Source organism: Anabrus simplex, chromosome 1, assembly GCF_040414725.1.
Source record: "Anabrus simplex isolate iqAnaSimp1 chromosome 1, ASM4041472v1, whole genome shotgun sequence".
NCBI classification, from domain to species: Eukaryota; Metazoa; Arthropoda; class Insecta; order Orthoptera; family Tettigoniidae; genus Anabrus; species Anabrus simplex.
The window spans coordinates 1497104326-1497131563 of record NC_090265.1 but is presented as its reverse complement, the minus strand read 5'-3'; the positions used below and the strand labels follow the sequence as shown (position 1 = coordinate 1497131563).

Sequence of the window (27238 nt, the reverse complement as noted above, 5' to 3'; positions counted from 1 at the left end):
TTTATGAATGGCCACTGGCTGCAATAAACAAAATACTATATGATTTGCATATCCTTATTTGATATCATGATGTATCATGAAAAGAAAGATTTGTCAGCAAACTGAAACTGCATACAATTAATGAATGATTATAACTTAAACTTATACTTAAATTAACTGAGCTATTTACTTGAATTTTTATCTCCTGGTAGTCCCTGTAATTCAAATTATCAATGGTCTTGAGAGGTGCAATATTTGTCCCACGACAACCTTCTGGATTCTTGCATAGCCTAGGTGGAGTAATTATATAAAACTGCTCATAATCAGCCTATAAAAGAAAATTTTAGCATTAAGACTGCAGAATGATTAATGTTATCAAATAAAATTGAAGAAAGAATCCAAAGATAAGGCAACTAACCTTGATTAAACACACATATTTGCATTTTGAACATCTATAGTTTCTCTGAAATTCAAGCATTTTTGGTGTTGTTGTTCTGACAACGGTACCAGATACCCTTAAGAAACTACCTACGTCATCATTTTTAGGAAATATTGTTCGATGCAATTCCGGACACAATGGTAGACCTGAAAATAAAATAAACATTTCAATAACCTGTCAAAAAATGTGCAAATCCAATCAACAATATAACTTTAATTCATACCTGTAATACGAGCATGGACTTTGGTCTTGATTGTTAAATCCTTTTTACTTTCTTCAGATTCCTTTTCTAAAAGGTAAGCCTGTGCATCAATTAATGCTTTGTCAAACACAGGCAAATAATGTTTGGGATTCGACAGTATACTATTACCTAGTTCTATCCTTGTATCAAACAGAGTTCCAAAACTGCAAGAAAATATAATCCATTACCATTATGAAATAATATATCATACTTGAAAATCATTATAATCATCACGCACTTACGATATTTTAACGGGATAGTGGTCCATTTCTTCAGCGGCGCGCATTATTTCAAGTAATTGATCCTCACATGATGATACAGCGTATTCTTTAAATTTTTCTGGAATGATAAAACGAATTCTGAAAATGCAGTAGGACTATAGACATCGAACTATAACAATATTTCAGGAAATTAAGAGAGAGATACTACCTTTCATTCCTCTACCAAGCTGATTGTCCATGAGTGACATATTTCAGAACCAAATGTAACGTGTAGATCCTACGTTTAAAATTGTGTGCTGTGATTTTTAACAGTGGGGTAGCAGAATGTATTCCTTTCTTCGCGTACGAAGCTCATCAATCAAGCTAACTTTAATGTCTACATCAGTATAAAACCCACGTCTATACAGTTTACACAGTGCCGAAATTTGTTATTTCGCGCGAATACTTCTTATGACGAAACAACCAGCTGATTTCATTCCATAGAGAAAGAAGATGTGAAGTAGTTGATGACAGCTGGGCAAATGAATATGGTTGAATTTCATTGACTGGTCCATAATCTGAAGTTCTTAGACGGAGGGAGGTTGGGTGGAAGCCAAGATGGCGGAGTTCGTAAGAGGTGTCACTGGAGCTGGCGTAATTTTGCCTAAGGAAAAGCTTCAGGGGTCACCTAGCACGGGAAGTGATGAGGGACATGATGGGGCTATCGGAGAGGAATTTGATCCATTCCTGGCAGATACGGAAGAAGTGGAAGCCACAAATGTTTCAACTGTGGTTGCTCCGCCAGAAAGCCAGTGAGTGAATCATCCCACTTTGTAATTGGAATGACGTTTCTTTAATCAGGTGAAATCTTCATTGGTTTTTAAGGAAATATACTAGTTAAGAAAGCCTTCTGTATATTTTTCCATAGATGGTACCATGGTCGACTGGATCGGTATACGGCTGAGGAGCGATTATGGCAAGCAGCAAAAATGGGAAGTTACCTCGTCAGAGAAAGTGACAGAAAGCCGGGATCTTATGTTCTGTCGTACTTAGGAAGAACAGGGATTAATCACTTTAGGTACGATTAGGCTAAACTATGTTAATTTCGTTTGAAAGTAATTGTATTCATGTCTTATAGAGACCGATGTTTATATTGTACTTTCAGAATAACTGCAGTATGTGGAGATTTCTACATTGGAGGCAGACAGTTTGATTCACTGTCAGATCTTATTGGCTATTACACGAGCTGTTCTGATCTCTTGAAGCGTGAAAGGTTAATTCATCCTGTTCCTCCTCCAGAACCGGTAAATGACAAGAAACGAGTTGTTGCGATTTTACCATATACTAAGATGCCTGACACTGATGAACTGAGGTAAATTTAGACTAATAACATTTAAGTAACTAAATATTTGTTGGAATAATGCTGGGTTCTGAAAGGTATCCTCATTTCAATAGGTTTAAGGACAGAGATATCATCAGGTCAAAGTTCTGACATTCTAGTAGGAAGGCCATTGGCAGTTTATAGGACAATGAATATTGCATGCATTTTAATGGCTAGCTCTTGAATTGAAAGTTCTGATAAGGCTAAGCGTATATGTTTATAGCCCAGATCGTGAGACACCTGTCGTCCTGTCGTCGTTAACAACCATTGGAAATATGAATGATTAATAGGACAGTGTGTTTTAAGGTACTGTAACTTAGTGTTTTAACATGATGTTTTCAATTTGCATGAATTAGTATATTACAAATTTCTGTAGATCAGTGTTCTTGATACTTACATTTGGTATCACCGAGCTCAATAGCTGCAGTCGCTTAAGTGCGGCCATTATTCAAGAAATAGTGGGTTCGAACCCCACTGTCGGCGACCCTGAAAATGGTTTTCCTTGGTTTCCCATTTTCACATCAAGCAAATGCTGGGGCTGTACCTCAATAAAGGCCTCGGCTGCTTCCTTCCCACTCCTAGCCCTTTCCTGTCCCGTGGTCGCCATAAGACATATGTGTCGGTGCGAGTTAAGCAACTTGTAAAAGAAAAAGAAAAAAAGACATTTGGTACCCAGTTTTGTTCTTCTATTCTATCCCACATTTTGTTACTTCAATAGATAATTGACAATGTTTGAAAACATGGATTGGACTTCTTCAGGGGATTGACATAAGGTAGTTTTGAAGTCTATTCATTCACCTTTTGTGTTTGTTAAATGAAAGTGTAGGGCTATTGAAAAAACTTCAAATGAGAAATCTCATAGCATTAGGTAGGCCTAGTGGTAGAAAACAAAACGTGTTATTTAGAATCCAGAAGAAAGTTGTAGCAAGCTTTTGAAATTAATTAGGGAACTTCGTTCAGGCTGCTAAGTTCAAACTATTTACCGGTAGGCTTAAGTATTCAGTTGGTCCTCATTTGCTAGGTTGTTGTGCAGAGAGCCTGAAACAGTTCCCTGTTTTGTACTTTCATACCATAAGTAAGCCTATTTGTACCCTAAGAGTTCAGATATCTGAAATGGATACGTTTTATTTTATTTTGCAAAATTTTGAGATATTAATAATTTTGCTAGGGAAGTTAGCACTTAAATACATGTGTAGGCTACTTGTTAGGCTTAGAATTTAATCATTGCCATTTGATAACAATAGACTGACAATAAACTCTGATCAGACAGTTCTAATGATATTCAGAAAAGGTGAAAGAACAGCCACTGTGGACAAGATAGTGTACAAAACAAAAAGCATAAAAATTGTAAACTCCTTTAAGTATCTAGGAATCGCCTTCCAAACTACAGCAACTTCCTTCAGAATACACATAAGAGAATGAACAGCCGCGGCAATCAAGAGCATATAGGAAGTAAAAGTGCCTACCAGATTATTGATAAAAACAGCTATGATACTTTTTAACACCAAAATTGATATTTAAAACAGGTTTTAGGAATCTCAAAAATGACAGCCTCAAGATTAGCATATGAACTAGCCAATGAAACTTTCCCAATAGAAGAGCTCAGGTTCAAACTACAGCTGCCTTCTATCTGTTTAGAACAAGAACTCCTCAAATCCAGAGAAGGAAAACGAAAGAAGATTCGCATGTACTTTTACTCCACAGATGCAATGTTAGATCATAATTGGACAGGACCAAATAATTCCATGCGCAGTGCCCTTACAAGATTAGCAGTACACGGCTCCCATCATAAGATATGCCTACGAACAGGTTTTCATAAACCAAGCGACCAGTGTGTGTGTGTGTGCCTTGTGTGGGAATTTATGCGAACGGTATCACTTCAACAAGTGTAAAGAAAGAACTAAATCACTGGTGGAATATAGTGAAAATTAAATTAAACCGATCATACATGTATGTCACTTTATGGCCTTTCAGCTGAAATAAATTCTTAATTTGAATCCTTTTAGGTTTTGTCTCAAATTTCAAAACCTATTGCTATAAGAATGCCATCCTCTTAGTGTGCAATAGTCTCTCTGCCTGTTAACTTAGACCTACTTGAAGGCCTTGGATTACTTCTGTGATTAATAATTTCCAGGGATCATAATATTACTGTTGCTTTTATTGTTGCTGCATGTAAGGAGCTTGGAGCATGATGATGATCAATCCCATTTACTTTTATTTATTGTAAGAAAAGGCTGTAGGATACCCAATTCAAAATGGTGTAACTATATTGGGCTAATTAGCTCAGAAAGTAGTGGTAGCCTCCTGAACTCAACTTGGAGGGTTTCATTCCCTTGTTACACCAAAAGGAAAAGTCCCTGTGGTTTTAATTACTGTTATAGTGAAAGTAACTCATGGGATTGCTGTAGATACTTTGTTGATATAAAGAAAGATCTTCATTGGGGTAATCCCATTAACGAAGTTTGGAAGTAAAGGTTACAAATCTCTTCATATTGGGATTATAGCCAGAATGCAAAAGAGGACATATAAGTCACTGGAAAGACCGCAATTTAAGTATGTTAAGTGTATAGGACCCTCTCTACAATTACTTGATTCGGGAATCTAAAAAGATCCAAAGGAAAGTAGCATGATTTGTTCTGGGTAATTTTGCCTGGCCGAGTAGCTTAGGCAGTTGAGCATTGGCTTTCGAAGCCCAACTTGGCATATTCAGTAAGACTCAGTCCGGTGGTGTTTGAAGGTGCTCAAATAAGTCAGCCTCGTAAAGATTTACTGACCGGGCGAGTTGGCCGTGCACGTAGAGGCGTGCGGCTGTGAGCTTGCATCCGGGAGATAGTAGGTTCGAATCCCACTATCGGCAGCCCTGAAAATGGTTTTTCGTGGTTTCCCATTTTCACACCAGGCAAATGCTGGGGCTGTACCTTAATTAAGGCCATGGCTGCTTCCTTCCAACTCCTAGGTCTTTCCTATCCCATCGTCGCCATAAGACCTATCTGTGTCGGTGCGACGTAAAGCCCCTAGCAAAAAAAAAAAAAAAAAGATTTACTGGCATGCCAAAGAACTCCTGTGAGTCAAAATTCAGACACCTCTGCATCTCCGTAAACCATAAAAATGCGGTTAGTGGAACGTAAAACAAATAACATTACACCAAGTGTGTTGACTGTATGGTTAGTGTCACACAGCTGTGAGCATGCATTCAGGAGATAGTGGGTTCGAACCCCACTGTCAGCAGCCCTGAAGATGGTTTTCCATGGTTTCCCATTTTTTGCACTTGGCAAAGGCTGTACCGTTATTAAGGCCATGGCCGTTTCATTCCAACATCTAGTCCGTTCGCATTCCATCATCACCATAAGATTTATCTGTGTCTTGTGATGTAATCATCATCATAGGTGGTTCTGCCATTCACAATAGAGTTGGGAGTTTTCACTGTGACAGGCTCACTTGCCTACTGCCATTCATCATTGAGTTGGGAAAATTTTATTATAGTGACAAGCCTCCTTACATACTGCTATTCACATTCCAGTTGGGGAGTTTTCATTATAATGACAGGCCCCTTCCTTGTTGCCAGTCAAAATTGAGCTGTGGTATTTTCATTGTAATGGCAGGCCCCCTTTCCTAATACCAGTCACAATTGAGTTGGGAAGTTTTGATTACAGCATCAGGGCTCCTTGTCTACTGCCAGTCACAATCAAGATTGGAAGTCTCCATTCTAATGGCAGGCACGCTTTCCTACTGCCAGTCACAGATGAGATCGTGAGTTTTCATATAATGACGGCCCCCTTTCCTTCCAGCAGTCACAGTACACATAATGTCAAGCACCCTTTTCTTTTGCCAGTAAAGTCAGGTTGGGGAGTTCTCATTATGACAGGCCCTCTTGCCTCCTGCCAGTCACAGTCGAGTTGGGTTTCTTTGTTATAATGGCAGGCCCCTGTTTGTTACTGCCAATCACAAATCAATTAGGGGGTTTTCATTATAATGGCAGATAATCTTTCCTACTGCCATTCACAGTCGAATTAGGGAGTTTTGATTAACAGTGACAGACACCCTTGCCTACTGCCACTCACTATCGACTTGGAGAGTTTTTCATTATAAGGTCAGTGACAGTCGATTTGGGGATTCTTCATTAGAATGGCAGGCCCACTTTTGCACTGCCGTTCACAGTCAAGTTGGGGAGTTTTGATTATAATGGCAGTCCCTATTGCCTACTGCCAGTCACTCTCGAGTTGGGAAGTTTCCATTATAACGGCAGATCTCCTTGCCTACTGCCAGTCACAATCTAGTAGGTGACTTTTCGTTATAATGGCAGGCCTCTTGCCTACTGCCAGTCAGTCAAGCTGGGGAGTTCTGTTTATAATGGCAGGCTTCCTTTTCTACTGCCAGTAACAATGTGTTTAGGATGTTTTCATTATAATGACAGACTGCCTGCTGCCAGTCACAGTTGAATTGGAGCGATTTCATTATTATGGCAGTTCCCTTGCCTACTGCCAGTCACAGTTGAGTTGGAGATCCTTCATTACTTTGGCAGGCCCCCTTTCCTACTGCTTGTTACAGTTTAAGGGTACTAATAATAGAACGGGATGTGAAGCAATTTGTACATAGTATAAAAATAAACATGAATTAATGAGGCATTTCCAGGAATCCTACAAACTTAAAGGTAACAGAGAAGTTGTTGCCCTCAGGATCCCTACAGAAATTGAAAATTCTCAAATTTCTTGAAGGAGCCAGGCTGGGTGGGGTTTCGGCATAAGGACACAAGTGTAAGCGTTTACCCAGTCAGATATGTTTTTCCAAAGTGATGACATATAATTTTCATGGGTTTATAAGTTTCCTCAATGTCCAAATTAGGTTTTATCATCAAACCCTGAGAATACATTGAGGGAAATTTTCGAGATATTAAGGATACTAATAAATGGAACTCAATGTGAAGCAATGCACATGTAAAATTTTAATGAAAATACACATAAGGCAATTTCAGGCATCTGGGAAACTTTAAACTTGGTACCAGAGAAGCTTATACCCCCAGGTTCCCTAGTAAAGTTGAAAATTACCTGTATTCCCTCCAGGGGGTTAGGCTGCAGGATTTCAAATTTGGGGATCAGCACAAGTGTATGTAAGTATAAGCATTTTTCCTCCCAGTTGGATCTTTTCCTCTAAAGCGATGACCCATAGTTTTCCTGAGCATGTAAGTTTTCTGAAAGTCAAAATTAATATTTACCATACCACAAGGAAGTGTTGAGAGGCATTTTCAAGGTGTTAAGGAGAGTAAATGGAAGTCGATTTAAGGACTTTATTTATATTACGGTGTTAGAACCACATACATATAAATTTGAATAACAACCCCTGAAGGAGTGGAGTATTTTCTCGGGGTTTGATATTAAAAACTTAATTTACACTTTCCGGAAATAAGCCGATGAAAATAATAGGTCATAGCTTTGAAAAAATATATCCAGCTGGGTGAAAGAAATGCTTACACTTTGTTTATTGATCGTATAAAATGTAAGGACAATTTATATCTAAACACCACTCGACGTCTTCACTATTATTAAGAATTTCACTAGCACAAACTAAATCAGAACTGCTGACCACTGGGAGAGTTGGCCGTGCGGTTAGAGGTGCGCGGATGTGACCTTGCATCCGGGAGATAGTAGGTTCGAATCCGACTGTTGGCAGCCCTGAAGATGGTTTTCCATGGTTTCCCATTTTCACACCAGGCAAACGCTGGGGCTGTACCTTAATTAAGGTCACGGTCGCTTCCTTCCGACTCCTAGGCCTTTCCTATCCCATCATCGCCATAGGACCTATCCCTGTCGGTGCGACGTAAAGCCACTAGGAAAAAAGGAAGAACTGGTGACCAAAAAGAAATTACAGTATATATGTATGATATAAGGTAAATAATGTAATATACTGTACCTGTCCAAGGCTTCAGTACATAAACAAGTTACCGCGGTTCATTAATATGATATTAGAATGGAGCACCTCCGATGAGCTTCGAACTCAGCCCTGTTATCGAAGTCTCACCCTCCCCTACTAGAATGATTCGCTAGCTGAGTCGTTATAGCATTTTTGGGTCTGACTGGACCGTCCAATGGGGCAATGATCTTATGATAATCTCTATAGTAGGGGAATATTAATTTTGAGAGGAACACTAGTTCATTACTAATGAGAAGAGAAACAATATCTTGTATAACAATTTTACTATACTAGTGAAACACATCTTATTCACATGGATGTGCCATACAAACACTTTACATATGGTATCTAAGGTGATCTTGACGTTTAAATGTTCGGTAATCTCTCTCTACACCTCATTCTATGTTCAATTATTTCAAACTTAAGAGGCGTTCCCTCTCGAACTATTTACACTATTTTAGACTGAGCGAGGCGTTTCCTCTTGAATTATTTGCACTCTACACTTACCACTTTGCGCACACATTTAATTAGTATGGGCATACCCTGCCATAATTCTGGTTACTTGTCGAGAATTAATATATTCAAATTATATCAAGTTACAGTATCTTATGATCGGATGAACTGAAGTAGACGTATGTCAGTTATGCGTACATTCCCAAATCTTTGAAAGTCGTATCACAACACTTCCCTAATTTAATCATTGCTGAATATGCAATATAATACACACGCTCGTTTCATTAGGATTTTTATCAATACACATAACACGACATTATTTACACTACGTTGCTACCTGTGGACAATCATAAGCGACTCATATATCCAACAATCATGAACAGAGTATCATAGCACTTCCTGTAAGAGATGGGCAAGAACAAATACATTTCAAACACACACGATGAGTCACAGATGGTACAAGTCATCTGCTGCTAGTGACAGTGAGTATAAGTTTTCACTTTCTCCTGGAATGAACTCAGAATCTTCTGAGACAGGGTATATTTAACCTGGACTTCCCTGCACACTGTAAATAATTAAGGAAAGAAATTGGAGGGATCCTTCCTTTAATGCACATTGGAATCTATGCGACGTTGGTAATATTTAAATTGACGCACGTAATCGCTGTGCCGAGAGGAATGAACCAGCTACTTGTATTTTGTTCCCTTTCAATGGAGCAAACACTTTACTTCGTCCCTTTTAACGGGCTCATAAATCACCCAGTTGTGAGTCGCCCTCGACCCACTTCCAAATAGCGAGCCACTGGGTCCTCATACTTTTGCTTCACGGCAAATAATTTCAATTCATTCTTTCCTGGCCACAATGGCAGCACATTAAATATTAGTAAATATTGAAGGTATTCCATAAAAACCTAAGATAAAATGAAATTATTATTATCCCTTTGAATTAGCATATTGGCAACCTACGTTACATCTACATGCAAATTTACTGTATATTTACAATTGGAAACTACTTTCAAAGCTACAAATACTTGGAAATGTACTCATCCTTCCGGAAAAACCACGAACACAGCTTACAGGAGGGCACACCCATGTGTTTATTCAGCCCTCATGATGCCATGTGGCATGAGCGATGTGAACTCCTTTGATGACCAGCTGGCAAGTCACGAGACGGCTTGATCTCGTGCGAAGTTCCAGACGATCTCTACTACACCAGGCGAAATTCCGGCAGGCAGCTAGATGTCTCGTTCTCTCTGCTATACAGGGCAGAATTCCGGCAGACAGCTAGATATCTCGTTCACTCCGACGTTCTTGTAGACTACTTATGTAAATGAGGGGAAGTTATCTCATGTGAATGCATTAGTTTATATTACACATCACAGATTAAATATATGGTTGGGTCTGCCTAATGACACAAGCAACCCAGCCTAACGTCGGTTGTGACCCTGAAGCCTGACATTATTCCCTTCTCATATACCTATCCTTCTTATTGACAGCTACTCTAGGTTCTGAAGCTCCACTGGTTCACTTAGAAACGTCACTGGTTAGGCCACTAATGTGTTAGCACTCTCATATTACACAACAATAATTCAGGCATACTCTATTGCACTTAGTCATACATAAGTTGAGCTCTCTGCTGCATTAGGGATTGATCTAACATGGCACTGCCCTTAATCATGCCGACAATGAGCCGTTCTTTCACCTTCCTTATATTTCACATTCATATCGTGTACACTCGCTCCACGCACTTAGTTAAATATGTGCCTATTTACGTTAATTGAACCGTATTAGTTTAGGCATATGTGAGGCTCGATGCACGACCTCTTCGACACACGGACAGCGATCATCACGGTTTCGTACCGTTCCTACTATATCTGTTAGCGCCACACTGTACGCGGAAACAGCTTTCTCAGATTGTGGTTATTTCCACATACATTCACAAACTTTAATAAATCACTGCATTACACTGCTCACATTACAGAATGATATTTTCATAAAATACTCGCACACAAATCACGACGAACTGGTAACGAACTGACGTTAAACTGAAAATGAACTTGTGGTGTCCGTTCCTCAGCTCCTTACTATATAGGCGAGAGGCCCTGGTGCTGCAGTGGGGGAAAAACACAACCCCTTCTTAAAATGCACTCGGGTAATACACAACGTAGAGTGACGAACAGGATATCAAATTGTAGCTCCTGTATTGCCATTTTCACGGAGTGAATATTATTAAAATAGCTTCATGGATTCTCAAGCAATCTTAAAAGCGTCCTTTTTTCTCTGTCAGTGAATGATGAGTGCTAGGGGAATCCTTGAGCTCGTTGCCACGGTTAGGACCCAACATCTGGTAACCATTTAGACGTGCCCCTGTTACGGCGTAGCTACCATTCTTTCAATTATTTAGAGCACTTCTCGGTCTCATAATTATGTGTAAAATTCCCTGATTCAAATGAATGTTTGCACGTGACTCTCCGTTGAGTATTTCATGATTTATAATAATTATCAGGGGAAAAACAATTGAACTCAATGAGTTGGCAGTGGTGAATGAATGAGGGAAATACGGTATAATGTTAGTTCTCACGTTGGATGTACCCCATGAGCTCTGCTAGTGACCTAGATCCTCTGTCACGTAATAACGCGCCTCTTTCCGTCTCAGTCGTGGTTGGAGTGAGAAAACTTCAAGTACCAGCGCTCCTGCAATGTTTCGCTGCTAATTACTGATAGCTAGAGTTAGGTCGCGCAAGGCGGCATACTGCAAATCGCATCCTGGAGCGGGTGGATAAATCCTAAATTGGACAGTTTTTACCGCAGAATGACGTGGAAAATGGCATATTTCATCTCCTGGGTATCATGACATACTATAGGTGATGTTTTGAACGGTCACAATACAGTACCATTGAACTAGTGAAGGGGGGGGGTCGAACTTGCTCTTTTCAGGGGCTAGCTCATTCGCTCCTGCTCCTAACTGAGAGTTGTTCAAGAGAGTCGACTCTTAGGAGCAGGAAGGTTGGAGCGAGGCGAGGAAGTCAGAGCTCGTTCTCTGCCTCCAGGTTCGTTCATTCATCCGGTTGAAGGCAGACGGCTCTTCATGACTTCCAGTAACGAATGAGATGGCGCAAATAGTTTACATTTTCCACAACAGATGACAGCACAATGTCCAGTTTAGCGTGCTACTCTCGGAATAAAACAAATGAACAACTGATATATGCACTGCTAGCAACATTGGCAATTAATCCAACGATAGAGCTTTATATACAGTAACGAAGAAATTTATCACAAATGTACAGTATTAATGGATGACATCTAATATTACTTTCCCTAAGTTCCATTCTTCATAAAATGATGTCTTTTAAGACTGAGTGCACTGTACGAGACATGTTCGAGATATTGGCACTACATACCGTACATGTTAATAAATAATTGTTCAAAAATGTAATGCGATTTAAGTTACTAAGGTATGAGTTGTTTATTCATTAACCGGGCGAGTTGGCCGTGTGGTTAGGACCGCGCAGCTGTGAGCTCGCATCCGGGAGATAGTGGGTTCGAATCCCACTCTCAACAGCCCCGAAGATGGTTTTCCATGTTTTCCCATTTTTCACACCTGGCGAATGCTGGGGCTGTACCTTACTTAAGGCCATGGCAGCTTCCTTCCTATTCCTAGGCCTTTCCTGTCCCATCGTCGCCGTAAAACCTATTTGTGTCAGTGTGACATAAAGCAAATAGTAAAAAAAATGGTAAAAAATTCATTAAAGCCCAAAATAGTGTTATTTTAAACTTTCTAGACTACTCATGACCCGTGTTTTTTTGAAGGAACGAGACAGTTCACGTTTCCCACAACAGAAGGTAAAGGCAACAGAATGTCCAGTTGAATGAACGACCAATACATGCACTGTTGGCAACTAATTATATGATATAGTTTTAAATACACCGTGCGAGTGGCCGCATGATTTGGATCACGTAGCTGTCAACTTGCATTCGGGAGATAGTTCCTACCCCACTGTCAGCCCTGAAGATGGTTTTCCGTTGTTTCCTTTTTTCACACCAGGCAAATGCTGGAGCTGTATCTTAAGGCCATGGTCGCTTCCTTCCCGCTTCTAGCCCTGACTATCCCGTCGTTGCTATAAGAGCTATCCCTGTCAGTTTGACATAAAGCAAAAATATGCACAAATATACAGTAGTAATGTATGACATCTAATACGACTTCATTTAAGTCCCATTTGCTTCTCTCTTAAAATGTTGTCTTTCAAGACTGAATGCACCATACGGTACGTTTGTTCAATATAGTGGCACTCCTTACACGATTACACTACTTTTCTACCGCTTTTTCTACACTTGTAGGGTCGCGGGTGCGAACTGTTTCTAACATGTGGATTTGGCCCTGTTTTCTGTCCAGATGCCCTTCCTGACGCTAACCCTATGTGGAGGGTTGTAATCACTATTGCGTGTTTCTGTGGTGATTATCAGTGTGGTGTGTTGTCTGAATATGAAGAGGAAAGTGTTGGGACAAACACAAACACCCAGCTCTCTCCAATGAGTCGTTCAAAAGAGTCAGTTCGTTCATGAACGACCCATCAATACATTGAAACTCAACCCCCCCCCCCCTCCCAAATCCCCCGCTTTGCCTCTCCTCAATGGTACACTTATAGTATGCTGACTTGAATATATATAACATCTGAACAAATAAAGATCTACCATAAAAATTCCCAATGTTACAGGACTGAGTGGTTTGGTTAATACATCAGCCAATCGCCTTTGTGTTTGAACATATAATTCTACCGTACTTAATATCTAAATGTTTTCCTCAGGATCATTACCTGTCTTAATTGTGTATTTATTGTCTTCAAAAATAGTAATACACCCTGTATTAACATTTATTTTTTATTTTCAAAATCTTCCTCCACTTGGAGGCTGCCAAAGACAAAGAATACACAAACAATTCATTCAAAAATAAAATAAGTAAATTATGTCTCAATCTGGCAAGTATAAGTGGTGTCTGAGTATCAAAAGAGAACCCTGAGAGCTTTCAGCCCCCAGTCAATGAACTCCTTGGTACTGATGTTAAAAGGTCTTCATTAGTTCTATCGTCTTCTTACGGACTGTCCCTCTCGCACCGATCATGAGACCCCTCACTTCTATGTCGTCCAGTTCGTATTTGTTCTTATAATACGGCACTGTAGGCTGGTAGATAGACTTCTTTTCTTGGTCCACTTCGTCTGGTTGGTTGGAGTGTGTTTCGAATCTTACTGTGGGGTCTAATATGTATCCTTTCTTCCCTTTGACTGCGATCATATCAATCCTCCTCGTGCTGCCATTTACTCCGATGCCATGGACTTCCTCATGCACTTTATATCCTTTCTCACGGAGCGTCTATGCTATGGATGACCTGATGTTGTGATGTCTAGTGTTTCGAAGAGCTTCACCGAAGGCACAGGAACCCAAGACTGAGGTAATGTTTCAGTCTCACTACATCTTCTGCAGCGTTACCATCAAGGGACCTTCCTGGTACAGCTCTTACAGGTGCAACGTTACATGCCATTTTCAGCGCATCTCTCCACTCCATGCTAGAAAGGCCATCATGGTTTCTAACCCAACGGTTTGCAGGAGGGAACTCCTTGTACAGACACACTCCCTGACCTTTACTTCTCAACTGGCACCATTTTTCAAATTCAGATTCTTGTAATTTGTTTCTGAGTTTCTTGGTGTCATACTCACCGTGTCTGTTCTTCATATCCTCAGTTTTACCATTTATGTTTAACTCAGTTAAACATCTGTTAATTTCTTCCTCTAGGTTTCTGGTGGCTTCAGTATATCAGTTCTCCTCCCGTTTCAGAATGTTGGAGCTGTTTATATTCTGAATCAAGGCTTTCCAGCTTGCTCTGAAAACACCTAACCCTTTGTACCGTTTATCTGAGTAAATCGTAGAATCCGGAGTGTCAGTAGGAAGGGATAAGATCTCCTTTAGTGTACTCTTAACGAGTTTATCGGCATCTTCCAGAAATTGCCATGGTATTTTACCTGCAGGAACGCAGAGGAACTGGTAAGTCAACATAGGGCAGACTGAAGAATTTAGAATTGAAAATTTCTGATCCGGATGAAACCAGGAACAGGATGATAAAGAGCTGAGTTTCTGCTGAAGGGGTGTCATTGATTTCTTGGGATCAAATAACATGGTATCTGCATAATTTACCCCTAAGTATTTGACACAATTGTTCTTCGAAATACATTTAATCTCCATACCTTCTTAGACTATAATGAGCCCTTAGTTTATTTCTCCTCTATTGATATTAATAACTTTAGATTTTTCAGTGTTTATTGTTAGACCAAGTTCACGAAACCTTTGTAGAGCTAGTTTCGTCAATTCTATTTGCAGAGTCTTGGTTTTTTCCTACAATAACCGTATCATCTGCGAAGCCTAATATTGTTAAAGGTTGCAGTCCGTTGGCAATAATAACCATGCATGTCACATAGTTCTTTTTCGCCAATTTCTCAAAAAATGTGATCTGTTGTGAGATTGTATAAAACTGGCGACAATGGGGATCCTTGCATTATGCCACGGCGTAATTTAATGGGATTCGTTTTCTTGAAATTGGTCTGGATCTGAGTTGTATTTTTCTCCTGAAGCTTACAGAAATAGAAACAGCTTTTTCAGAAGCTTGACATAAAGAAATTAATTCTGCTTCAGCACTCTGCTTCTTCAATTTCCATAGTACATTATTACTAAAAATCCTAAAGAAAAATCCAGAAGTTGATTTTCGATCAGAGTCTAGCAAAGTCTGAGTTCGCATAACCAATCAAAACGTCAGAATTTTCTGATTTATGGTATTTGTTTTAAATTCAAGCTTCGCTTTATATATCCAAGTACCTTTTTCAAAGCCAACATTATTCATTAGAGGGTTTATCTTGAAATCTTCTTGAATAAGACATAGCAAGAGCTAAGTCAGGTTTTGAACCAGTTAAAGACCCAATACAAAACCTATCATACACAATTTTTTATTGTCAGGAATGAATACAAAATCTTCTCTTATTTTAAAGTTATTATCCATATGAGTTCTTGCTGATCTACAATCTAACATATTAAATTCAGTTAAAACACTCTTCAAATAGTCTGCTTGATCAATGTACAAAGAATCAACCTTTTCAATGCAAATACATAAGTATAATACCAATATAGTTGGTCTGTTATTGGACATTATAAATTTTCCAGCTAACCCATTCCTGGTTGCCAGCGCTTCGCCCCAGTGTGCTAAGTTGGGCTCATCAGTTAGTAAGTAGCACACCTACCAAGACGTATGGCTAGTGCGTACCGTGGAGGCCACTGTGTAGGCTACTTGGAGCCACTCGCAGTGCCAATGCACTACGAGAGACTTTGTCACATTTTCAAAAATTTATGCCTGCCTGGCCATCAGATGATACAGATGTTGATTCCCATAGGGAACCTAAAATATTTGTCCCAAATGTGTAAATTTATAATACCAATATAGTTTGTCCATTCTTCTTCTTCTTCTTCTTCTTCTTCTTCTTTTATGACCACATAGGATCACTTTAGTCAGTCCGTCGTTCAGGTCTCTTTGAAGGGATTGTTCGGGCTTTGCGGTCCTCCCAGTACTTCTTCAGACGCTCCGATCTTCGTGCCCTTTCCTCAGTTGAAAATGTGCGTGTTGTTGGTTTGTTTTGTGTAAGGGTAAAGCGGAGGTTTGTATTCTTGAGTTTTGTATTCAATTTTATCTTATTTGTGGTAGTTTGTCCATTATTGGACATTATAAATTTTCCAGCTAACTCATTCCTGGTTGCCAGCGTTTCGCCCCAGTGTGCTAAGTTGGGCTCGTCAATTGGTAAATAGCACATCTACCAAGCAGCATGGCTAGTGCACAGTTTGTACGTAGCTTTCTTATAAAGCATTATACATTTCATAATAGTTCTCCGCTTAAAAATTTGATAGATTTTTGTGAAAAGTTACAAAAATTTAAAGTACAACTAAATCACATCATGTGCTTGATCGATATAACCAATATGTACTCAAACATTCCAACAAAAGAAACAGCATCATTAGGGACAATTTAACTAAGCACAGTCATCTCAGCAGAATGGAAATAGATTAATTTATCAACATATTAAATTTCTTGCTCAACAATAACTTCACCTTCAATGGGAAAATATATAGTCAGAAGGGATTATCAATGAAAGATCCTGTTTCAAGAATTTTGGCAGACATTAAAAAAAAAAAAAAAAATATATACAAGGTTTAAGACTATGGTTATGCTATGTCGATGATACATTTACCATGATAGACCAAAAGGGCAACAACATCGACAATATTTTGCAATACCTTAATACACTAGATCAAACTATAAAATTCACTATAGAAGACAAAATCAATAAGTCCATAAACATTTTAGACATCACCATTACATGTAAGGAAGATAGATTCAAATATCAAATTTATAGGAAGCCAACCTTTGCACCAAACATAATCAAAAACTGCTCATTACACCCTTATTCTCAAAAACAGTAAGCGTACTATATCATACTACATAGAGCTTTCAAAATACCCCTCATACCTAAAGATCTCAAGGACCTACAATATACAAGGAGCATAGCCAAGTTTAACGGATTTAATATAGATATGGTTGAATATATAATAATAAAAGTCAAGAATAGACAAATGTCAAATTCAATTCCTGAAAAACAAAAAAGTCTGCGTTCACCACATTTACATACAATAATTCCAATATGTATCAAGTTTCAAACCTATTCAAATAACATGATTTCAAAATCGCGTTCAAAACACAAAACCCCAACCAAAGTATGTTCCTAAACCACAATGTTGTCAGCTCCAATAAAGACCAATACTCAGGTTCAGGGATTTATAAGCTCACATGTTCTCAGTGTTTTGCCTCATATGTTGGACAAACAGGACGAAGTTTCTCACAAGTTATTTAGAACACTATAATGCAAATAAACATAACAAATTTTCAGCCATGAGCGTACATATGAGGGGGAACTGGATACATGTACACAACCATAGAACAAAACTTAACAATTCTAAAGAATATAAAAAATGGCAAATTAATGAACTAGTACAAAAACATCTACATTTTTATAGACCAGTATCTTAATGAAAACCTCAATTTAAATGACGCAGTAGGTACCAAAAGCCCTCTATACAATCAAATCCCACAATTATTAAAAGTAAAAGAGATTACAATGAAAGAGAGTACCTTTCAAAACTTTGACACACACAAAAGCTCCACCCACAGGAAAAACTCCTCCAAGAACAACCAATACATCGTCCACCCACCCTTCCTCTACCCATCCCCCTCCGCTCATCACACACATATACAATACGAGGTGCTCAGGGTCAGCTACAGCCAGTTGAACCAATAGTGTAGCCAAGGCAAGCTAGCCGCAAGACAGGCGATGGGTTAAGTAAGAGCCACCGCGATTCCCCATTCATACTTAATTAAACACACTCCACTACTAAGACATACATTTTTTCTCATTACAAACGCTCAATCAACTAACTTAATCTTCAAATTGAAGCCACAGGATTCCAACATTTATCGATAACTTTTTTTTTTGCTAGGTGTTTTGCGTCGCACCGACACAGATAGGTCTTATGGCGAGATAACAAATTTGAGAACTCTCCTATTCGAACCTCTACAATAGGAGACTTCTTAAATTTGTCCCCTACAATTTCAGCAACACAATTAACTTGACAATATACGCTTGCTAAAGTTACATTCAGAAGGTGACACCTGGATTTGACAACATTTCTGATGGGAAAACAAAAATAGTGACATTTCAAGAATTCGTATTCAATCAACTTTGAAATAATATGCCCTTTGAACATTAAAGACTGCAGAATTACACTAGTTAATGTATTTTAATAGGATATAAACATAACAGTTGGTTTTATTTAATATTTATCAAATGTGTACTTCAGTTTCTAACAGAATAATTATAGGCATTATTCATTGTGACACTCAAGTTCGACAATATTCCAATGGGAGCACAAAAATTGTTACTTCAAGATTACATATTCAATCAACCAAGGAATAACACACCAGGGGACAGTAGAGACTGAACAATTAAACCTGCCAAAGTCTTTCAACAAATTATAAACATAGCTATTTAGTTTTAATCAATGCTTACTTTTTAACATAGCTGTTTATTTTTAATCAATGCTTACTTTTTAACAGAATAAGTGTAGTTATAATTGTTTTGCATACTCCACCAGTTGTCAAAAAAAAAAGTTTGAAGTCTACATCAATCATATAGTTTTACAAAAATATATTTTTAAACTTGCAAGGGAGCATTAATTTTATAAGGATACAAATACTCAGATCCTGGATATTTTGATTCATTGAGTTAAGAAACATGGCTGATGATGCCCAAAATATGGGTGAAACATGTCCCATAATAAACAATGACAATGTAAAGTTTTTAATATGGATTATAAACTATGTTTATTGAAAAGGTTGTTATTTCAAATCAAAGTTTTAAGTAAAAGATATATTGTCACTCAATACGGATCAATAATGAGATTTGTAACTTGTAATACATTAATCTGTGCTGCATGCATACCAGTATCCCTGGTATCAGTTGTCCATTGGATCGGACAGCTTGTGATGTGTCCATGGGGATGTGTGTTACTGTGCACAGTGCATAGTCGAGGATGGAATGTTACTCACCTCGAGAGTTGGCAGACATGCATTTAATTTATGGTGCAGCAGGATTTAGTGCCCGTAAAACAGCACGAATGTACAGAGAATGCTTTCCCAACAGGTGTCATTTTTAATTGGAAGAAGTTTATCTCTGTGGATACCAGCGTACAAGAGACGGGGTAGTTCACGTCACAGAGAGCCGGCCAACGTTCCCTCTAAAGACATATCCGGATGCCAGACTTTGAAGAGATGGTGTTGGATCGTGTGGTCGACCGCCCAGTAGTAAACACCCATCAACTTGCCTGTGAAACACAGACTTCGAAGATTACAGTGTGGAGAGTACTGGCGAAACAGGTTTTGCATCCCTAGTGCAAGCACTGGGACCAACGGATTTTGAGCCCCGCGTTCACTTCTGTCGATGGATCATCCACCGTGGTGCTGAAGTGCTGAACTTTGTGCAGTTTGTATTGTTGACGGATGAGGCCGCATTCACTCGTGATGGTTTTTTCAACAGCCGCAACAGCCATGTTTGGAGTGAGGACAATTCCCACGCCACCCACATGAGTGGCCACCAGCAACGATTCTCTGTCAACATATGGGCGGGCATTGTCCAGGATCACCTAATAGGACCTTATCTGCTGTCTCCCCATTTGACTAGTCCACGTTACCTGGTTTTCCTGCAAGATGTGCTGCCACAGTACCTGGAGAGTGTACCCCTTGTCTGTGAAAGGATGTGGTTTCAACACGATGGTGCACCTGCCCACTTGGATGTTAATGTTAGCGAGCACGTGAACAACGCTCATTCTCATCATTAGATTGGAAAGGGAGGTCCTGTCCCATGGCCAGGGCGATCGCTGGATCTCATACCTCTGGTCTTTTTCCTTTGGAATTACATCAAGTCGTTGGTGTATGAAACCCTTGTAGAAAGTGGTAAAGACCTGCTTGCTTGGGTCAAGTTCAATGTCTCCATGTCTCATGCATTCATCTAAGCATGTACATCTCCATTATGTGCCAGATCTGCTTGTGTCTCTTTATCCCAGGCAAACATTCCACCCCATACAGTATCACTGGGAAAATGACTGGTCGATAGTTCTTTGATTTGTGTCTCAGCAGAATCTTGCTGTCACAAATGACACCCATGACCCGGCACCACTTCAACTGGGCAGCGTTAACTCGTGCTTGAGCGTCTGCAAGTGTGTCACCATCAGCTGCCACTTGGGAATCGGTGTAACCGAATGCAGATATCTTCAGTAGTGGGATGTCATCTACAAATATTTGTCTGTGTGCCACATACCAGGCATTCTGTTTCTGTAAGGTTTAGCTGCAGTTCAAATGTTTCCAGCCTTGTTTTCCAATGGGTAACCAGTTCATTAAGCGTGTTCCATTAGTTGCTAGCCAGCCTAACATCATCTGCATAGAGAAGGGTCCATGGTGGTGGTGGTGGCGATTTGCTGTTTTAAAGAAGTACAACTAGACAACCATCCTCTGTCAGAGGGAAAAAATGGAAGAGGTCTGTCACTTTGAAAAAGGAAGGTGTCTGCAATAGAAAGGGTAGGAGCACAAAGGTTGTGAAAATGAGACTCCCTAGGCCTCGAAAACCTAATGCCTTCAGGGTCTGAAAAGAACAAAGAACTGGCCTAGGAAGGTCAGATAAGACAGATGATTGTGAGGAGCCTGACACAAGTTGGAACAGTGCCACACTAAGCTAGGGGAACTATAGTTGCTAACTCACGATTCTAAGTTGAGGTCCCCTGGTCCTCATTTTAGTTGCCTCTTACAATGAGCAGGGAATAGTGTGGATGTTATTCTCACATTCCCTCACATGGGGAAGAAGGGTCCTTGGGTGGGTTGTTGGCAGGTCTATGGTTACTATGTTCATGCACAGGGTTGTGACAGAAGATCTTTCATAAACTCCCACTTCAGTGTCGAATGGTGCTGTGACACCAGCTGCACAGCAGACAGAACTTGTAGAGTTATGGTGGAGCAGCTGGACCCAACAGACATATTCTTCTGGGAGACCATGGCTATAGATTGATTACCAGATGAGTTCATGGGAGGCCCAGTCAAATGCCTTTTCTAAATATAAAAACCATATGAACCTTTCTTCTCTTCTCTCTGTGCTTTTCTCTGCCACCAATTGGACAGCGTGGATAGCATGTGTTGTTCCACGGACTTTGACGAAGCCACAGTGGTTGAATGAGACCATAATGATACTTCGTAGGCATGCGTCATTCACCCGCTCAAAGATTTTTATAGTGTGGTAGAGGAGACAAATTGGGCAATAGTTAGTGCATAGAGTATCATCATCCGTGCCTTTTCAGATGGGCACGATAATACTGGTCTTTCAAATGGATGCTATGTCATAGTCTTCAATGCATTTGTTGAAGAATTCTGCTAGAAATTCAGTCCCACATTACCCCATCTCTTTCCAGAACAGGGATGTCCTCAGGTCCAGTTGCTTTGCCGTTTTTCATTGCACAGATGGCAGCTGCAATCTCGGCAGGCATGAGGGGTGGAATTGTACCCCTCACTGGATTGGCCATGAGGATAGGTAGATGTAGGAACTCCACATTATAAATTGTATTAAAGTGTTCATGCCAATATCTAAGTATATCCAATAGGTTTTGAAGGAGCTGGCCATGTTCGTTCCTAATGTGAATATTATCACCAATATCTTCAGAGTGATGACGATATCTGGCAAGCCTGTAGATAGCATTGGTTCCTGTGCGTTGACCTAATCACTCATGGATATTGCAAAAGTAATTATCCTTGGCAGATGCTACTGTTTGTTTGGCGACAGATTTGAGCTCCCTATAGCAGATCAGACCTGTGTCAGTTCTCATTCTGAGCCATTCCTCCTAGGCGATATCAAATACAGAAGAGACAATACGCGACACTCTGCGAGGTATCGAGGGACAGCTATTAGAGCTATATCTAGCGGAGTGACCTGAGAGTTACTGATTCTGTCATGAGAGCATGTATATTTGTTTGTGAAGTTTTTGGCATTATTTATGCGTTTGCATTAAGTTGACATAAGTAAATAGTAGCATGTCATTCCTTTATATCTCTTCTCAATATGAGTGGAAAGATATGTGCTGTGTTTGGCTGCAATAACTATGAAGTGCAGAAGGATTCGCGGTCTTTCTTCCGCTTCCCTCGTGACAAGAAAATGTACATAAATATTGTGTTTGCATATATATTCTTCCAGTTACAAAGAGATATTTATAGTACTTCCTAAACTTCTGACCTGCGCGACCCACATTTTGACTGGCTTAAAATATAATAAGCTTATTTTATTGTATAGTGCAGCGGTTAACCTTCAATACCGATGTGTTGTTGTAGGTGTGATCTGTGGGTTTGATTTAATTCAGGAAAATACATATGCATATGTGTGCGCCTGGTTGTGTTCCAAGTTACCTCATTTGAAATGCCGTAATGTGTTGTCAAGCACTGAAGAAAATATGGATGATTTAAGAAATGTACATATTTTGTTGAAACAGTATGATGATGCAAATTTGCTTTACCCTAATGTAATGGCATTATGACGAGTATTGCTTATAGGGAAAGTTCGAATGTTTTTGAGGCTAAATTTATAGATTTTCTTTCTGTTAGTAGGCTTCAAGTTAAAAGGAAAATTGTCCAGCTGTCAAATGTAAATTCATTGATTCATGTGTGTAAGAAATGTGCCGATATTTTTGTTGACAAGTGTTTTAATGTGATGATACAATGCTCTTAAATAAGAAAAAAGACAAATCTAGCCGTGAAGGGTCAGGTAAGAAAGCTAAAAATGAAAGATCAAGCCCTTTCACAGCAGTCCATTCCACATCTTGATTATATGTCTAATTTCAGTCTTTAAATAATAACCTGTTAAATAATTCTTCATTCATTTATCTAGAATTGCTTTAGCAACTTTGAAGTTAATATCTTAGTAACACTTTCTTTCTGGACGTAATTTATTTCTCCATTTCCGTATATACATTTCCATTGAATTTAGCACGAATTTTCAGGTCACGCCACTAGGAGCGCCACTTGCGACTTGTCTCCCATTTTAACAAGGCTAAATCCGGAAGTGTTGCATATTGTCTGTACTGAATTTGGCGATATTCTTGGATTTCACTGTGTGCTTGACCTCATCATTTCATCACCAGACCTGTTTGTCCCCAAAATGATTTCTTGATTTCATCACTCGTACTATTTATTTTGGACACATTCAAATTCGTGCAGCAGTGTCATCCCATGTGTGCTTTGCAAGCCAGTCAGTATTCATGAGGGGACGTGTGGTTTCTGTTATGTCTGTTGCTTTGGCATGAAGCTTCCACAACTTGATGCATTTTGTGGCGTTGACAGGTAAGCGAAGGTGAAGCTGAAAAGTTGAGAACCAGGAGTCTATTCTGAGGAGAGATTTTTTCTGATGGTATCACTTAACAGTCCGGATCCTTCTTTACCATCCAGTAACCGATTTGTGACTTGCGACCACCACTGCTGAATCTGATAATGTGGTACAGGTGTTTCCTGAAGACCATTCTAATACTAAAAATATAATCTTGACAATTCATTTAGATGACTGTTTCAAAAATTGTGCTTTATGTGTTTTCCAAGGATTTTGTATCTTCTGTGCCTTCTCTACTTTTAACGATTTAATGTTATTACGAGTGGAAATCAGGATTAAGAAAACATTCATTTACTATCCAAATCACAGTTTCTGTGAGGGAACTATCTATTCACTTTAATGGTTGGTATATACTCTTCCAGTGGCATTCACGATGTAGGGTGGGTTTTCCTGTTTTTAATTCAGATATTGAACAATTTATAATAAATATTATTGATTCTCTTTCTTAAATATGTTTCTTCCTTTCCATTACTTATATTGAATCTCTTTGTTCTTCTTTTCTTCATGGGGCTTCTAAATATTAGTTCCTAATTAGTGTCGACCTCAAAGATCTTTTGCTACCAATCTCTTTGTTAATAACACCTGCAATCAGAAATACTAATATCCTAATAATGGTAGTGGAAATGATGATTATGATGATAAACTGCTTGAATCCCAACATGTCTTTGATTGCTGAAAATATTGTAACGTGGAAGCGGGTACTAGGTAAATAAATACATCCCTGGTAGCATTTACTGTAAGCCTAACACTAATTACTTACACAACTACACAGACACACAATCACACTAGTTGCGCTCTTTGTTCATTGTCACTATTCTGTCGCACTAGGTATCCACTCTCACTTACAGGTTAAAACAATTACACTGCACATACTTCAGCAACTGACACTTGGACTCTATAGCAGTTTACGATTAAAGTCGCTTTACGACTAGACCACTCACGCAGTCTGCAAGCTCATTGCAGTCTTCGGTCACTGTTCCGCATTCGCTGCCAGTACACAGACAACACTCCATCAACACTGTATACCCACTAATGCAGTATTCCTCAGCAGCACTCCCTCTGCTCTACAACACTCACAGCAATGTCTCTATATTGAATCACTAGCAGAACAGAGCCCGTACTGAACCATCTCACGCTGATCCGGCCTGCCTTATAGGCCTATAGGGAGGCCAGCCCTTCCAGATACTTTGCGAGATAAAAACCACGAGAATCTCTGGAATCGGAAAGCTCTAGGTTCCTCTAACGTCATCAGGGAGGCTTGTAATGAAATCGCATAGCTACGACAATAGTGGTGGCATGGGGAACTGGCCTTGCGCACTTGACTCGTCTCTGACTGATTGTTTGGAGGGGCCCTAACTTGGTGATGCGCTCACAACTTGAGCCAGGGTAACTTGGTCCTCCCAAAGCCATACATTAAAATGGCATGCTCCGTCACAATATAACAACAAATTGTTGTAAATATTCAGTGAGCATATATGTAGTTTACAGATATTAATTGATAAACATGGATTTCTTACTTAGACTACATACAATGTAGCTAGTTATGTTGATTTCATTAAGTACTGGAGTTTTTGTAAACTGATATATTCAACACAATAATAGACTAAATTGAAGTGGAGAAATGTAAGACATCTTCATAGAGTGCAAATTCACCATAATGTTCTGAGTGACTTTGATACTTTCTTTCATTAATTCAAACAATGTACTTTTGATGAAATTCTGTGTATGCCATTGTAATCCACAATGACGTTTAACTATTCTATGTGCTAATAATGTAGAGGGAACTAGTGTGTCCTGTACTGATAAGTGGTTGGAAAGTGGCTGTTTTAAAAAGCGAAATAGCAGCATATTCAGTTATTAGTGCTGTTTTGAGTCCCTTGAGTCCTGATGTGTTCATCCGTAATAAAGTTCACTGTTTTGGTCAGCAGTGTTTTCAGTCAAGTCAACTGTGTTAATAAGCAATAACTGAACCTTAGCTGAGCCTCTTGTGCTTCTAAACAATAATTCTATCTTGATGTGTATCAGCATAGTCCATTTTGGAATGGATGGGTTTGTTTTCTTTCAAGCTATTTCAGGCCTATACTTACATTTGTTAATCATAAGTCAGCTAAGTTCATGTGCTTTATGACAAGTAGATAATTGTCAGCCTTTATGATTTTTTTTTTTTTTTTCATGTACATTTGTCTTCCACATGGTTTTATTGCCAGGTTGGTTATAGCAGTGAAGTACAATAGATAAATGATGTAGCTTAAAAAAACTGTGGTCGGAGTTCTCTGAATGTTAGTTTTAATAATTCCGTGATGGCAGAAAAATGCTATGGCATCAGATTAATATGTTAATATTATGAGGGTTAATTTGGGAACTAGCTTGCAGACTGAATTTGAAGCAGAGCAGTATCTTCACGATGTCTTAATAATGTATTTCATTACAGAGAAGTTGGAAGAAGTTGTGTTGTCTGATATCTTGTGTTATGCCTCATACGGTATAAGTAAATGGCCTATGCCTTTTCAAAATATAAGTAATGACAATGAACAAACAAGTGACAAAGTATGGGTGTTGAACTGTGAACGTAAAGTGTAGGTCTTCCTTGTTCTCTCAGAAATGATTAATGAACTGTACCCATAGAATTTCTCAAAGTGAAGAGACATTTAGGGCCGATGACCTTCGATGTTAGGCCTCTTTAAACAACAAGCATCATCAAGAGACATTTAGGTTTTACGATGAAAATCAGGCTATTTTTAAGTCCAATTCTCTCTCTCTCTCAATATATTCCATTCAGCTTTGTTTTATTAAACTTCAAGGTGGGCATTGGATTAGTTTGCCTCCCCATGTATAGGGATAGTGTGCCTGCCTCTTAATCAGAGGCCCTGGGTTCAAATCCCAGCCAGGTCAGGGACTTTTACTTGTATCTAAGGGCTGGTTCAAGGTTCAGTCAGCCTACATGATTACAACTGAGGCACTATTGACAGTGAGGTAGTGTCCCTGGTCTGAAAAAAAAAAAAAATAATAATAATAATAATAATAATAATAATAATAATAATAATAATAATAATAACGACCAAGATGATTTGTTGTGCGAACCACATTACACCTCTTAATCTGCAGACCTTTGAGCTGAGCATTGGTCACTTGGTTGGCCATGGCTCTTTGGGGCTGTTGCACCATGGAGTTTGGTTTGAATTTTTTGAATTCGTGTAATTGCTTCAGATTGAGATTCCACATAACTTACAGATTTTGCTTAAACAAGTGTCTCTGAATTACATTTTCCAGCTTTCAGAAGGGTGATATCTTCTTTGTGCACAATGATATGGGCGATGGTTGGCTATGGGTGACTGCTCATCGCACTGGCGAACAGGGAATGATCTTCAGAGATTTGGTGGATGACTTGGATGAAAATATTGATCCTAATACTGTGTTCAGCTGGTTTCACCCCAATGTCACAAAGAGTGAAGCTGTGGATATGCTAGTCAAAGGTAAGAAATTTAATTTCTCCTCCTATGACCCCCTTCAGTTCAGTTTATTCTCAATTTTTCCAGCTAGGCATGTGACTTTATATGAAATTGGTTGATGTTTAATATCCAATAA

At 39.2% G+C, this 27238-nt stretch overlaps 2 protein-coding genes across 3 annotated transcripts in view; one reads left to right on the top strand and one right to left on the bottom strand.

Moving 5' to 3' along the window:
* LOC136858442 (uncharacterized) overlaps nucleotides 1–1252 on the bottom strand; it is a 257510-nt gene extending 256258 nt beyond the window's left edge. The window contains exons 1-5 of the mRNA XM_067137987.2: nucleotides 1089–1252; nucleotides 902–998; nucleotides 642–823; nucleotides 398–564; nucleotides 170–307 (exon numbers count right to left, since the gene is read on the bottom strand). Coding sequence (XP_066994088.2) covers nucleotides 170–307; nucleotides 398–564; nucleotides 642–823; nucleotides 902–998; nucleotides 1089–1128 — 624 coding nt within the window. The 5' untranslated portion in view covers nucleotides 1129–1252. The remainder of the gene's footprint in view (nucleotides 1–169; nucleotides 308–397; nucleotides 565–641; nucleotides 824–901; nucleotides 999–1088) is intronic.
* Nucleotides 1253–1471: 219 nt separating this feature from the next.
* Nucleotides 1472–27238, top strand: part of vap (RAS p21 protein activator vap) — a 446783-nt gene continuing 421016 nt past the window's right edge. For both annotated transcript variants that reach the window (XR_010858638.2, XM_067137984.2), the window contains exons 1-4: nucleotides 1472–1671; nucleotides 1788–1937; nucleotides 2025–2231; nucleotides 26924–27126. Coding sequence is in view for 1 of the 2 variants with exons in the window: in XM_067137984.2 (XP_066994085.1) it covers nucleotides 1478–1671; nucleotides 1788–1937; nucleotides 2025–2231; nucleotides 26924–27126 (754 nt within the window). In the remaining variant the exon portion in view is untranslated. The remainder of the gene's footprint in view (nucleotides 1672–1787; nucleotides 1938–2024; nucleotides 2232–26923; nucleotides 27127–27238) is intronic.